The 14,026-nt window shown below is 35.0% G+C and overlaps 1 protein-coding gene and 1 long non-coding RNA gene across 2 annotated transcripts; one reads left to right on the top strand and one right to left on the bottom strand.

Annotated features, from left to right (window-relative positions):
• Positions 1 to 1,133: 1,133 nt before the first annotated feature.
• prelid3b (PRELI domain containing 3) lies at positions 1,134 to 13,320 on the bottom strand. The gene is made up of 6 exons (NM_199734.1): positions 13,209 to 13,320; positions 10,102 to 10,270; positions 3,793 to 3,882; positions 2,716 to 2,786; positions 2,504 to 2,606; positions 1,134 to 2,228 (listed from the first exon to the last, which is right to left on the bottom strand). The coding sequence occupies exons 1-6, from the start codon at positions 13,238 to 13,240 to the stop codon at positions 2,112 to 2,114; spliced, it is 582 nt and encodes a 193-aa protein (NP_956028.1). The 5' UTR covers positions 13,241 to 13,320; the 3' UTR covers positions 1,134 to 2,111.
• LOC147843722 (uncharacterized) lies at positions 5,805 to 7,617 on the top strand. Its single transcript, XR_015494435.1, has 4 exons — positions 5,805 to 5,903; positions 6,465 to 6,519; positions 6,635 to 6,696; positions 6,813 to 7,617. It is a non-coding gene; the product is annotated as an uncharacterized LOC147843722 (long non-coding RNA).
• Positions 13,321 to 14,026: the final 706 nt, after the last annotated feature.

Consider the following 14,026-nt stretch of genomic DNA (forward strand, 5'->3'; position numbering starts at 1 on the left):
TTACATAAGAAGTTTACCTAAATGAAACGGTGGAAGTAAACATCACTATGAGCATCTTAATAAAGGAATAAACACATTAAGGGTGTTTGTTTGCTGAAATTCGTATTCAAATTTGTTTTATTTATGTTGTGCAGGGTATATTTATAATGTTTTTATGCAGAGAACATATTTTGAAAAGGGGAAAAACAATAGATCGCTGTATTAATGCTGTGATGTTTAAATTGTTTACTATTTAAATGCGTAAAGGTCATGTGACCATCAGGAAGTATGCAGCATCTCATTTTTCACAGGATGCCCTCACAATCTCCTGAGTTCATTCTTCCGAGAACGCAAGTCCGTTCTCTGCATTCTTGGAATTGAGAAAGAGCCACTTTATAATCACTCCATATCTCTATTTAAACACTGTGCATTTCTGAGCGTGCCTCACACAGGTGTGTGGGACTGACAAACCACCTGTAGTAACACTCTTCTCTCTATACGCATCACACACTTAAACTCCATCTTACAAAGACTCAATAAGGAAAGCAATGTTTACATGTCAATATACCACACAATCATGCTGCACTAGTTTTCCTCAATCATAAATGCACAATATTGTTCAGTGTTGTGTAAAAGTACTTGTCTAGACTGCAGGTTATGTGTATAGTTAAGTATTTATAGTATAGTTAGATTACTGCAGCTATGTATAGGTTTATAAGTATGTTTATGTAGCACTATGGTCATGACGTTTCGTCTCAGAATTACAACCTTCAACCTTGACTTGATGTATTTTTAGTAGCATTAGTTTTATAAATATTCATTATTAAGTGAAAGCGATCGGCTGTCTATTGGATCTTATTGCTGTTGTGATGGCAAGCAGCTGCTTATTTTATTTATATATTTATAAAGCGCATTGAAGCTGAGATACAACCTGAAAGACGACAATCCAACACTCACCATCACAATCGTCAGCACTTTAATAGTTTATTTCACACACTTATATTATGCTGCTGTTCTAATAGGAGTTTCATTCCAAACTGGCCGCCTCGCCATCTAGTGGCTGTTTCCCAAATAGCACTAGAGTGTCGCCTCTTGGTGATTCTATGCTCTTTAAATTTAATCGTCAAAACCATGAAAAGAACACAAAGCTGTCATGATGTCATATGAACGTTAGTTTATTTCCACATGTGTAAACCGCTTTGGCTGTGTTCACTGCTGCTGGTTCAGTAACACACACATACACACAAACACACACCTCTAAAACAAACTGGACTTTCCCTTCAGATCTCTCCACCACGGTACATTCCTGCAAATAACTTAATACTAAACACAGCTGTAACAAACATTTACATTCAGTATAAATGAGGAGTTTAAATGCTCGTCTTGATATTGCAGAAGCCAACATTCAGAAGCTCAACTGAGAAGGAACAAAGAGATCAGTGCATGAGCGATAACACGTCCGCAAACGACACCATCGACACATTCCAGATGGCATATCGGTAGCGATTACAGACACTGAGGTGCGTTTGCAGACGTGGGAATCACAAGGCCTGAAATAATAAACCTAGCAAATATAAATAAATAAATAGAATGTGTTTCCCCCTCCTCAAATCAAGCACAGCTGAACGCTGGAGTCCGAACACACTCTCTGGCCCTTCCCATCATCCCTCACATGATGATGATGATGATGTCACACTCTTCCCATCATGCACCAGGAGCGTGCAGCAGCTTCTGAATAATCCAACACACACACACACCGGTGGTCCTCCAAATCCAGTCTGGATGAGCTTGTTCCCTTCCTTGATGCTTTTAATAAGTGTTATAGTAAGAATAGTAAGTTCTAGAACATGACTACGGATCTTCAAGTGTACAAGTGCTGGTGAACGATGCTAGCCAGCTGCGTTTCTGGTGTTTTGGCAGTCCGTCTATTGTCTCCGAGACCCTGTCCTGTTAAACTGGTTGATTAAAACTAGCGTTGAGCGTCTACTAGCGCTCTACTCTTCATGGTAATGTTGTGCGTCGCAGCGGTGGATGTTCAGGCGTCCCGTCAGCCTCTAATGTAGACACTGCAGCTCTCGGACGCAGACGTTCAGCTTCCCCATTGGAAAGAAGAGAAGAAGAGAAAGAGGAGATCATTTATCGGCTACGGCTGCAGCCATCGGCGTCCGCAGGGTTCCTCTCGCCGTCATCGCTAACTCCTCGATCTCAGTGTTCAGACGCCGGATCACCCACTCCATCGCCTCTCGACCCTGAACAACAAACAATACAGAGGGAGAGAGAGAGAGAGAGGTTTAAATGCATTCCCATATCAGCTTCTCTACATATTTCATGGCAAAACCAGATCAAATTGTGTGGAATATTTAATAATAAACTAAATTAAAACAATAAAAATACATACAGCAATAAATAATACACCAGATGAAATATATAAATAATAATATAGAAGATAAAGGACAGCTCCTGCTGTTAAAAGCGCTACACAAATGAACTGAGTGACAGCAGAAGTGTTGGTGTGTCTGCTGACCTTTCCAGCATTGGTGGAGATGGTGGACGCCATCAGACCCTCCAGATAACTGCTCAGACTGACGCCCTTCACTGAGATGATGGCCTCCTGCGTGAGCATCGTCCTGCACAAACACACACACACACACATTCAGAACATCACACTAAACACACACAAGAGCAGAAGTGTGTGTGTGTGTGTGTGTGTGTGTGTGTAGGACAGAGGAATCTTACTTCTCTGGGTCCTCTGGGTGCGGCCGGTAGATGAGCCGCTCGTCCACAGAAACCATGTTTGTGAAGGTGATCTATGATGAGAAAAACAGAGGGAATTATGGGTATGACACACATGCAGAACATGCTGTTTACAACCAGCACCCTCCCAGAATGCAGCTCTATTATACTCAGACTGACTTGGTCTCATTCCAGACTATATATGTTGAAAGCCATCGCTCTGCTTTTGTCTTAAGGTCTTTCAGGGTATATACGGGAATCCTAAAGGCAATTTTAATACCTTTTTAAGACTTTTTAAAGAGCTTCTCAGAATATCATCACCACTTCAAGTTCTAATCAGCATCAAACCTTTAACAAAGCTCGGAAGAAGCAAAGCTTAAAGGATAAATCATGCGGTTGTTTTCGACAGGCTTCAGCCACTCTTTAAACTCGTCCTTCTCCAACCAGGAGTACGCAAACTTACACTTGACCATTTTGCTGTCTGTTTCACTCTATGGTTTCGCTATTGTTTTATTTTTTGGATTCACTTCATGAGGAGAGCGCCGCAAATTATGTGACATCACCCAGACGGAGGAGCTTGGCTGGACGCGCCCAGCCCAAACTAATCCCGTGGATGGAGCATGCCATTGATAATATTAGGAGGAAAATAAATATAATTCTGCTTTTTTGGAGCCAAACACTTTGGACAACGATAGAACAAAAATGAAGACCTCGTAAAACCTAATTAAGACTTTTAATACCTTTTAAGGGCCTTAATTTTCTCATAATTGATTCATCAACTTTTAATACTTTAAGACCCCATGGAAACGGTCTTAACACACTGAAGTAAATATTGTCTTCTTTTAAGAAATAATAAGCCAAAATTAAGCCCTCATTAAGAATAATTTCTTTAATCTGCTAATGGGTCAGCAAAATAAACCTGTTTTTGCTTTAACATTATTTTGATATCTATCTACAGGGTTCATACATCACTTCAGATAAAAGCATCTGCTAAATGAGTAAATAATCATGTAAATGTGTGAGATATTGTGTTTACCGCTGCCATTCTCAAGATAAACCTCATCGGCTGACATGACTTACATTGGTGGACTGGAGCTCGAATGTTTTCTCTTTAGGGTCCACTACGGACTGCTCCTGGATGTATGTGCATGTCCGTGTGTTGCCAATGAGCTGTGGAAAAACATGGCAGCAGGATTAGGTCAACATCACACAGAAAACAACACATATATAGAGTCTTTTCCTGATAATTAGCTGTCAATTGCTATGAAGAGATGATGTGTCAACAGAAGGTATGGGGCAATAACTGGTTTCAACGTTTACTGGAGTTTAGAAAAGTCAAGGTATTAAAACCACAACTATGTTTTGTTTCCAAGGTATTTGTAGAGTTTTTTTTAAGTGTTTTATGTATGTGTAATATGGAAATCAATGTTTTTGAAGATAATGAAGAAGTGTTTAATTATATAGCTTGACATGTTTACTGACGCAAAATGTTAGAAATAAAATACAATATATTGTGTTAAATATAAAAAAGTTGTTGTTTTTTATTAAGACATTTAAAAAGAAATTAATTTACAGCAGTAAACAATACCATGATATCGTGATATTTTTATAAAGAAACATATAACAGCCCATGCCTAGAGAACAAGCCCTTTATTTGTTTTTTTGTTTTTTTATTCCACCCATTTATGCATTTACTTGTAAAGTTATTTTAGAGCAATATTACTGTGTGAAAAGTAGGATAATATGGCAAATCTCATATAATGATTTAAGTCATGCATTATATCCTGATATTAACATACATTATGATATGCTACCATTTCTGCAATTGCAATGGATTAATTGTGTATATATACAGTTGTCATTGACCGATATTGACCTAAAACTATTTAACAACCATTTTTGTCTCAGGATTATTTAAAATAACTAGTTAATTCATATAATGCTAATGCTAGTTTGATTGAATGTTGACTACATATACATACATATTCTCAGAATCATATATTCTCAGAAATGCACTAATGACATTATTAATTCTGAAAATCTGAGCATGTTTAATTAAATATGCAGAAATATAAAACAGATATTCCAAAACTAATCACTCAGGTCCAACATTAAAAACAGATTTCTAAATAAAATGCTAAATTACAAGATTGTCATGCAATACTGCGCTCGTATAAATGTTTTTCCATAAACAATGACACCAAATATAAAGAGAGCGTAATAGGAAATGACTTTTTATTTTGCCCAAACAAACTATATTGTGATATTCCACAGATCTGATGAAAAAGGCTAATGATCAGCAAGCCTGAACCCAATCTGCTGTTGGTACAAACTGCACTATAATTAACCCCTTCAACACTAGCATTATCCTGACCTGTACTAGTTCTGACTCTATTTACAGAGCTTGGCACAAAGCCAGAGAACAGTCACATGATCAAGGGTCAGATCTGAGCGATCCTTCTGCACGTCATTGATTATCTCCATCAAACTGATCAAAGGTTTGTAGAGCATCAAACGCAGCAGTGAGTTCAGAGTTTACTATGACTCCGATTCTCTGAACACACACAAGACTCACTTCCAATAACAACACTCTGATTTTACACTAGACTGTGAAAAAACATCAGTACTTTTACAGTTATCTGTATTTTGTGATTCATGTTTTTATTTTCCCCTGTTTATTTCTGCTTCTGATTTGCAATATGGGACATTGATCTTTCCTTGAAAACATTTAACCTTGAGGGTAAAAGGTGTAGTCACAGCACAGGATCTACAATGCTGAGGCTGGATTATAATCTATCATTCATACACTCAAAAAAATGAATTTTGGCTTTTGTTGGTCCAAAGAATATAACAATGTTTAAATTAAACAATTTGCTTATGTTTGTGTACTAAAAATAAAAGTGTTGTGTTGGAAAAAATTGGAAAAAGTAAGTTTTCACATTTAAACAGCTTGCTTAATTAACATGAATGAAAGGGAGTTGTGTTGCTTCTGCAGTACTGCATTTTGGTCAATAGGTGGAGTAATATCTGCACATGCGCAGTTTCAAAACAACACAGGAAGTAAGAAGATTCAAACCACAACGATCACTTTCAGCTCGTTTAGATCGGCGCCATAATATGGGAATCAAAAGATGAAGATTACAGTACAAATTGAGAACGTGCACAGAAAGCTTTCCTTAATGTGGACGCAGGTGAGATTTTTTTACTTTGTATGTATTCATACTGAGGCTGTGACAACATTTGAATCACTAATGAACTTTCTTGTAATACTATGTTGTGTTTGTGTATAGTATTGTTATGAAATTGTCATGTTTCCTGTGTCTTTTTCACATTAAAGGCAGATTAATTTCTAGTTTTTTTGCATTCCTGTGAAATTTTATACTTGGTATATATTAACCCCAAAATAAAGTTGCAAACGTTGGTAGTAAGAAATAGTCTAATTTTAAATGAGTGTCAAGCAGTTTGTCAAGTTTTAATGCCAGTTTTGATAACTTACATAATATTAATTAAAAGGTGGTGTTGGCACAAGCATATGTGACGCTTAAATAGGATGACATCTAGCATGATGACAAATTTAATGTAAGCTTATTTGTTTGGTCATCTAACACATTTAAACTTTTAAGTTTAGTAGTTTGCAGTTTTTTTTTTACATTTTTATTATTATAAATATATTATTCTAAATGCTATATATTTATATTATTATGTTTTATTATTACAAATCTTTGCTCACTCGCATCTTTTTTCTCCCTCAGGTTTACAGCTCAGCCTCTGTCCCATATCTGGTTGAGGAGACTGTGGATAATACAGGTACTATGCCTTTAGATGCTTAGACACGCATTAAAATGATGTACAGTAAAAATTACTAGTAATTTTAACTACTAATTATTTAGTAAATTACTAATTGTCATTTCATGTCGTTTAGAACATCACCAGTGGAAAAAAAGGTGTGAATGCATTCTCAAAGCCCTTGTGAGGGAGTACACGGTAAGCCATTTACTTTTTTACTTTTTTTTACATTTTGCATTTTCCTCTTAAACTATTTCCTCCTTTCACCTTTGATCTGTTGGTAAACTTTTTATTTTTTTACTTGACATTTTTAGGATGCTGGACATGATGAAGCACAAACCTTGATGTGCAACACCACCTTATGAATCTACAGTAGTTACATTAACATTTATCAGACTCTTTTGTCTAAAGTGACTTACAATTGAGGACACATTCAGCAAATCAACAAGAAGAGGCAATACACCGAAGATGTGCTAATTATACAAAAAAATTGTTAAGAATGCTTCTACATGTGGTTTGTCAAGCCCACTCACCTGTGTGAAGCAGACTTCATGCACAATGTTTTTTTAAATATAGGGAGTGGTTGTAAGAAAGTGTCTGGTGCAAATGTGCAGAAATGGTGCCCAGAGAGATGAATGTGTGTAGCTATTGCATGTTCTGTGATGGTTGGTCTAATTTATGGTGTAATGCTGATTGTGTTACATTGCTTTAAAGTGGTAATCTTTCTTTGAACAACTGAAGTGTTATCTGCTTTTTCAGTGTAAAGAAGGTACAGCATAGTTTACATAAGAAGACTTAATTTTTCTAAGTATATTTTTGTAACTCATTTAATGGCAGAATATTATTTTTAAATGTTTTTTGTAATATATGAAAAGTAATTTGAAAAGTGTATTTTATGATGTTTTTGTAAGCTTATTTTTGTAAATCATTTATTGTTTTTAATTTACTTCATACTTGTATTAATATTAATTTAATAGTATATTGTACATACAGTATTTAACTTATTGTAATAAGTGAAGATACAGATAAAGACAGTATTTGGATTTTGATAATCATTTTATTGCTGGAAAATTTGTAAAACTGTAAAAATGCTATTGAATAAACTCAATGAAACAGAAACTGTTTTTTTATTTGGTTAAACATAACAATATCAATTTTAGAATAATTGAACTTAAATAACTATATTAATTAAAGCTAAATTATGAATGTTACATTGATTGAACTAAACAACATTACATTACCTTTATGTAACTAACTTAAGTTCACTAAAATAAATATTCTTTCTTAAAGGTAACTTAACTCGGTTACGTGGAACGAGTGGACAAAAAAAAGTTAATTAACGCCAACATATCATTTTTTTGAGTGTATGTGTCTTTGAGGCCTGTGACTGTATGAGGATTTTAAAAGCATCCAGGCATCAGAAGTTATACTGTTTATAACTTTAATAATAATACATTTTTATTGAATTACTTACACAACATGCAGTATGATTTGACATTTTCTGACTCAATTACTACCTGAATAAGGTTAGAAGCTTCAGAAAACAAAACATTTTATTTCATATGAATTCATTTCATTTTTTCATTGACTTTACCTATGCTCGAAGATTGTTTATTATTTATGCAGATGATCTCCCCTACAGAATCATCCCAATCAGTATATAATTACAAATTCTTTTCCAAATAGAGACATTAAAGTCATATGGTGAAATCATATTCATATCACTACATATACATATATATATATATATATATATATATATATATATATATATATATATATATATATATATATATATATATACATACATACATTTATATATATATATATATATATTTATATATATATATATATATATATATATATATATATATATATATATATATATATATATATATAAAGTTTTTATATAGAATTGCAAAATATCACATTGTCAGTTTTCAATAGTGTACTGATTTCAGCACTACTTTGAATCATAGCACACATATCATGACTACAAAAATATTGAGCCAAATTTAGAATACCTTTAAATGTTTTAGGCAGCTAGTCAGTATATAACAATGATTGCTGAAGGATTTAGTGACACTGAGGACCCTTAACTTTAATGTTAATTTTCTGAGTAGTGTAACTAAAACAGACAGACTGGAGCTCTTGGAATCATACAGGAAAGGTTTGGCCTTGAGCTGAATCAAGGGAAAGAGTCAAGGATGACAGAAGGGTCAGATTCAGAGACTCAATCACATCACAGCAGGCCGCTTCATTCAGAAACGAGACACCGGGACGACGTGTGCTGAGGACTAACCAGACAGATTTAACCAGGTCACCTACAGGTCAGAGAGCACCACTCTCCAGCCAAAGAACAACTCATGTCCACTGCACTGTACTGGGAAACAGAGATGCACCTATTGGAATGTTCTTAGTCGATTCCAATAACTGAATTATTTTTCTAAGTGTGACCTGTCGATACTGATTTTTGCAGATTCCAATATTCTAAGAACTGACAGCATATACAAAAATATACTGTTATAATGACAAAGTCTCAGATTTACTTTACATTTTAAAATGTAATTAATAAATTAAACAGGACAGTTTTCCCCCACAATGCAATAACACCAAGAAAAAGGTTGTTTGTATATTTGACTTTTTCCCAAAAGTCCAAAAAATAAATGTTGAATATGCTTATGAAATAGGTTTATTTAGTTTTTAGAAATTAATATTTAATTAATACTTAATACAAATTTAAAAACCTTCAATGCCTGGTCTTTTTCTCTTTCCCCGATTATTAATAAATAGAAAGCACAGAAAAAATATTTATCTTTATACAGGGTTTTTTCTCAAAGTTTTGCTGTATTTAATGAATATATATTTTTACTAATATATTTATTCGTCATTCATCTTAATGTCCTTAATTGTTGTTTAATTTTAGTATTATTTATAAATTAATATTATTATTTTTATTATTATATTCATTCATTCTTTTTCTTTTCAGCTTAGTCTCTTTATTCATCAGGGGCCGTTACAGCGGAATGAACTGCCAACTTATCCAGCATATGTTTTACACAGCGAATGCCCTTCCAGCTGCAACCCAATGCTGGGAAACACCCATACATGCTTGCATTCACACCAATTTAGCTTATTCAATCAATTCCCCTAGAGCATGTGTTTGGATTGTGGAGGAAACCCACACCAACACGGGGAGAACATGCAAACTCCACACAGAAACACCAACTGACCCACCCGGGACTTGAACCAGCGACCTTCTTGCTGTGAGGCAATCGTACTACCCACTGCGCCACCAGAACACCATTAATATTACATATATTATTATATTATTTCTTTTTATTATTGCTTTTGGTGTTGTAATTTCTTAATTGAAATCAATACAAACAGAGTTAAACTTAAAACTATCACCATAAAGGATTTGTCTTCATATTGTTCAGCCCTACAGCACGTCTTAATAGTTTTCAGCAAACGTGAGAACAATGAGCTACTGAGAGCTTCTCACTGTTTCCAGATTAACGTCAGCTGCTGATTATAATGCTGTAAAACATGCAAACGAGCAGATTAAAGTGTGTCATCTAGAAGAAAGGAGGAATTGTGTACCGATCTGACGATGGACGGCAGACCCCATTCAGTGCTGAGTAGACGCTTGCTGTGCAGGCGACCCTGCTGGTCCACGTTACGGTCCAACACGTCCACACCGAACACGCTGGGGTTCATGGGATTGGGGTATTTCTGCATGGCAGCTTTGGTCACGGTTTCCCATGGATGACTGCGAGAGACACAACAAACACATTCATGTTCAAACAGGATTTCGAGATCTTCTGAAAAAGTGGTGAATGCTCAGGGTGTATAATTATAGCTGTTATGAGTTATGTAATGTGCCTGCACGCATCTGTGCATAACTGAAACATGATCACTGCAGACTGACTTCAGTTAAAGCCATTATGAGCTGCGTAACGTCTAAAATGTGACTGCTGGACATCACGAGACACACGTTTAGAAGAGCATCTGATTTATTATATTACATCAGAAACCACAGCAGTGCCACAATCGAAACACTTTTTAAAAAACTGCACAGTGAAATTTAATTAAAATGCAGAAGTGTGTTTAAAGTCTCAATAATACTCATTATTCAAAGGGAAGGATGTACATTTCATTATTTTAAACTGAATAAATTTGGGGAACAAATTGTGACCACACATCATTATACAGCTATAGAGAAACATTGGAAAGCACTGGAAATGGTAATTTTTTTGTGTTGTTAGTTATGTGTTTGAGTAAAATAGTTTATTCTGTAAAGTACTGACAACAATTCTTTATTAAATTAAAAAAAAGATGTATTTTCAGCATAAAACAAAAAAACGTCCTGTTTTCAGACACAAGCTTGTTTACTTTTAAACAAGCAGTACACAGGTTTAACTACAGGAGAGTTAAGAAACCAACATCTAGTTGAATAACTGATTTTTAAAATCACAATTTAAAAAAAAAATTACATTTTTTTTAAATTCTGGAGAGAAAAAAAAGCCGTAACTTATGTTTTGTTTTTATTTTGGAAGAAATGTTCTTGACCTTTATAGTATAAAATGATCAAGTCTAGGCATGGGCTGGTGTAAGATTTTGACAGCATGATAACCTTGGATAAAAATATCACAGTTTCACAGCATTGTGCTCAAAGTTCTAAATAATATATTCTTTTTAAATGTCTGGGTAAAAAACAAAAACTTTTTCCCTCTTAAAAACTATATATTCTATTTTTTAAAGCTTTATGATATTTTGGAGCAGTAAACATGTCAGGCTATATAATTCAAATGAATCATTGACTTGTGCCATCTTCATTTGTTTAAAAACACTGATTTCTATACAATTTAAAACAGTATCTTTGGAATTTTTTTCTGCTAAAGATACTGTTGTCCTAAAACTATTTTATAAATGTAAATAAAAAAATCTTGCACATAACTTTGGCGGTTTTAAAACCTTGACTTTTCCAAATCATCCCATGCCTAATCATGTCCCATAACTTCACCATGTCACTCAATATCTGTGCATTAACCATTTATTAATTTAACGTGTATGTAGACTTTATGTAGTAACAATCCTTAGATTGTGCATGTATTAGTTGTACAAACCACTGGAAATTATAATTTTTCCAGGTTGTTAGTTATGTGTTTGGGTAAAATTTAAATAGTTTTCTGTTAACTACTGACAACAATTGTTCATTTAATTAAAAATGCTGTATTTTCGCTACACAAAATAAATAGATGTCATGCTTTTAGACATGTGTCTATTCATTTTTAAATAAGCCAGTGCACACGATTTAACTTCAGTAGAGTTGAGGATCCTTTATTTAGTTGAATTACTTAATAGTTGAATAAACATTTGATTTTTTTAAATGATAAAATAAGCTCTAAATTACTTTTTTATTTTAGAAGAAAATAATTTTTGGTTTAAAAATTAAAAACATTTTTAAATTTAACTCAAACCACACCTAATAAAAGCAATAAATACAGATAACATGAGAAAGTTAAAGTGGTCTCTTCGTTATTTCCATAGCTTGACAATAAAACTGAACTTGCAGGCTGATTATCTATATTTATTATAAAAATGTAAATTTTTCATCCTAATATTTTTACATTTTAGCAATAGTTGTACATCATTATACACATCTATATTAAGGCAGCAGGTGGTTTTATTCAACTTCATGTCCCTTTGTGTCACCATGTCATCGATTAAGTTGACGCAATATCTGTGCAATATCCATTTAATAGGCATTCAGAGTTTACGCATTACTATTAATCCTCGGTGTGTAAGAAGTCATTGATATAAACAGATATAAAACTCTTAAAATAGGAAGCTTCTGGCGGCTTCAGCTCGTACATTCCGTCAAATGAATGGATACCCGGTGACCGTCAGCAGTCACGTGATGCGTGTCTTCCGGCGACAGCCCATGTAGGGGAAAGGTCGCCGGCATGCGCTGTCAAGGAGAGTTGCGCAATGAGTGCGCGCACGCGGGTTCACATGAACATCTGTAATCCATATATATAACATAATATATACATATAGTATTTAATCAGCCAGAGATGCTAATGCTGAACAACAGCCTGACAAAACCACTCATTGCTAACCAGCTTCATAGGATATCTGCATATCCAGACTGAAGACTAATTAATAATCAACAAAAGATCTGTCTTAATCAATAATCAAGTGTGATCAAATCATCATCATTATTAGATTATTATTAGAGTTCACTCAACCAGAACTCTTAATAACATTAAGTTGATTTAGTCCTCCAGCTGACAAGGACACGCGGTTAAACTGTCTCTAACTAGCCGGCTACTACTGTTAAATCTTCACAACTGCTAAAATTAGCTTTAATATTAGTAATATTGTCATACTGCAGTCTTTATTCGGTTACAGATATTAATCTTCCGTAATTATTAATCCATAAAGTCACTGCCGACAGATTCTGCCTCTCCGCATTAGCACAGAAGTTTCCAGATCATTTAAACACCAATAACACGGTTATAACGGCACATAAACACTCGTTACAGACAGATATAATCGTGAAATATGATCATTATGGTATTGTATAAGCGGTGAGGCGGTTGGTCAGTTTGGCGCCTCGTGCCGCTTCACTCAGTCGAACTCATATTTTAACGGCCAAAACTCGGTTCCCGCTTCACCACGGTATAAGAAAAACCGTCACTCACTTGAATATGTGCTCGGACGTCCAGATCTTCATGGCTCCCGGTGTTTTTTAGATGTTTAACGGGCGACTGCTGCTCGGTGACGCCGCGCCGCCTCCGCTGTTTGTTCGAGAACACCGATCCTCAGTCCCGCCCACCAGTGACGCACGCGCGTCGCAGAAGCTCTTCAGCCAATCCGAGCGCGACAATCTAAATGGAAAATCTCCCGCCCAGAGAATGTCCGCATACCATTTAAAGTTCACTACTAGAACACTGGTTGCGTCATTTGCGCCATACTACTGCACATACTGTACAGGTGTGACACTACTGACCTGAAGGAGGACATTCAGACATCAGAGGACACGAGAAGGGCGTTTGAGGTTATTCTTCATTTGCAGCTTATTTACAGTCGCTTTGCTACCAGTTTCAGAACCCTAATGTCACTTCAACACAATATGGATATGGGTTATAATAGTACAGTCCTCAAACTGCTGTAACAGAACTGTTAGTCAGGGAACTCTGCGTGTATTAAACATTTGCTTTAGACTTTTTTAGTTTCACGAGATAGTTAAATTTAGTGTTTGCTTCCAGACCTTTGAATGATGGTTAAGAGGGAGCAAAAATGACATGACAGCATGTGACACACATACACACACACACACACACATACACACACAAATATATATATATATATATATATATATATATATATATATATATATATATATATATATATATATATATATATATATAAGCAATATCACACGAGTAGCAGTGTGATATGGCTGTTTATCGGCCCCGGTTGGGAGGCGTGCTGCGTGCGTTGCCTTAGTGCCCCCACC

The sequence above is a fragment of the Danio rerio genome, chromosome 6 (genome assembly GCF_052040795.2).
Source record: "Danio rerio strain M-AB ecotype USA chromosome 6, GRCz13ab, whole genome shotgun sequence".
Classification (NCBI taxonomy): domain Eukaryota; kingdom Metazoa; phylum Chordata; class Actinopteri; order Cypriniformes; family Danionidae; genus Danio; species Danio rerio.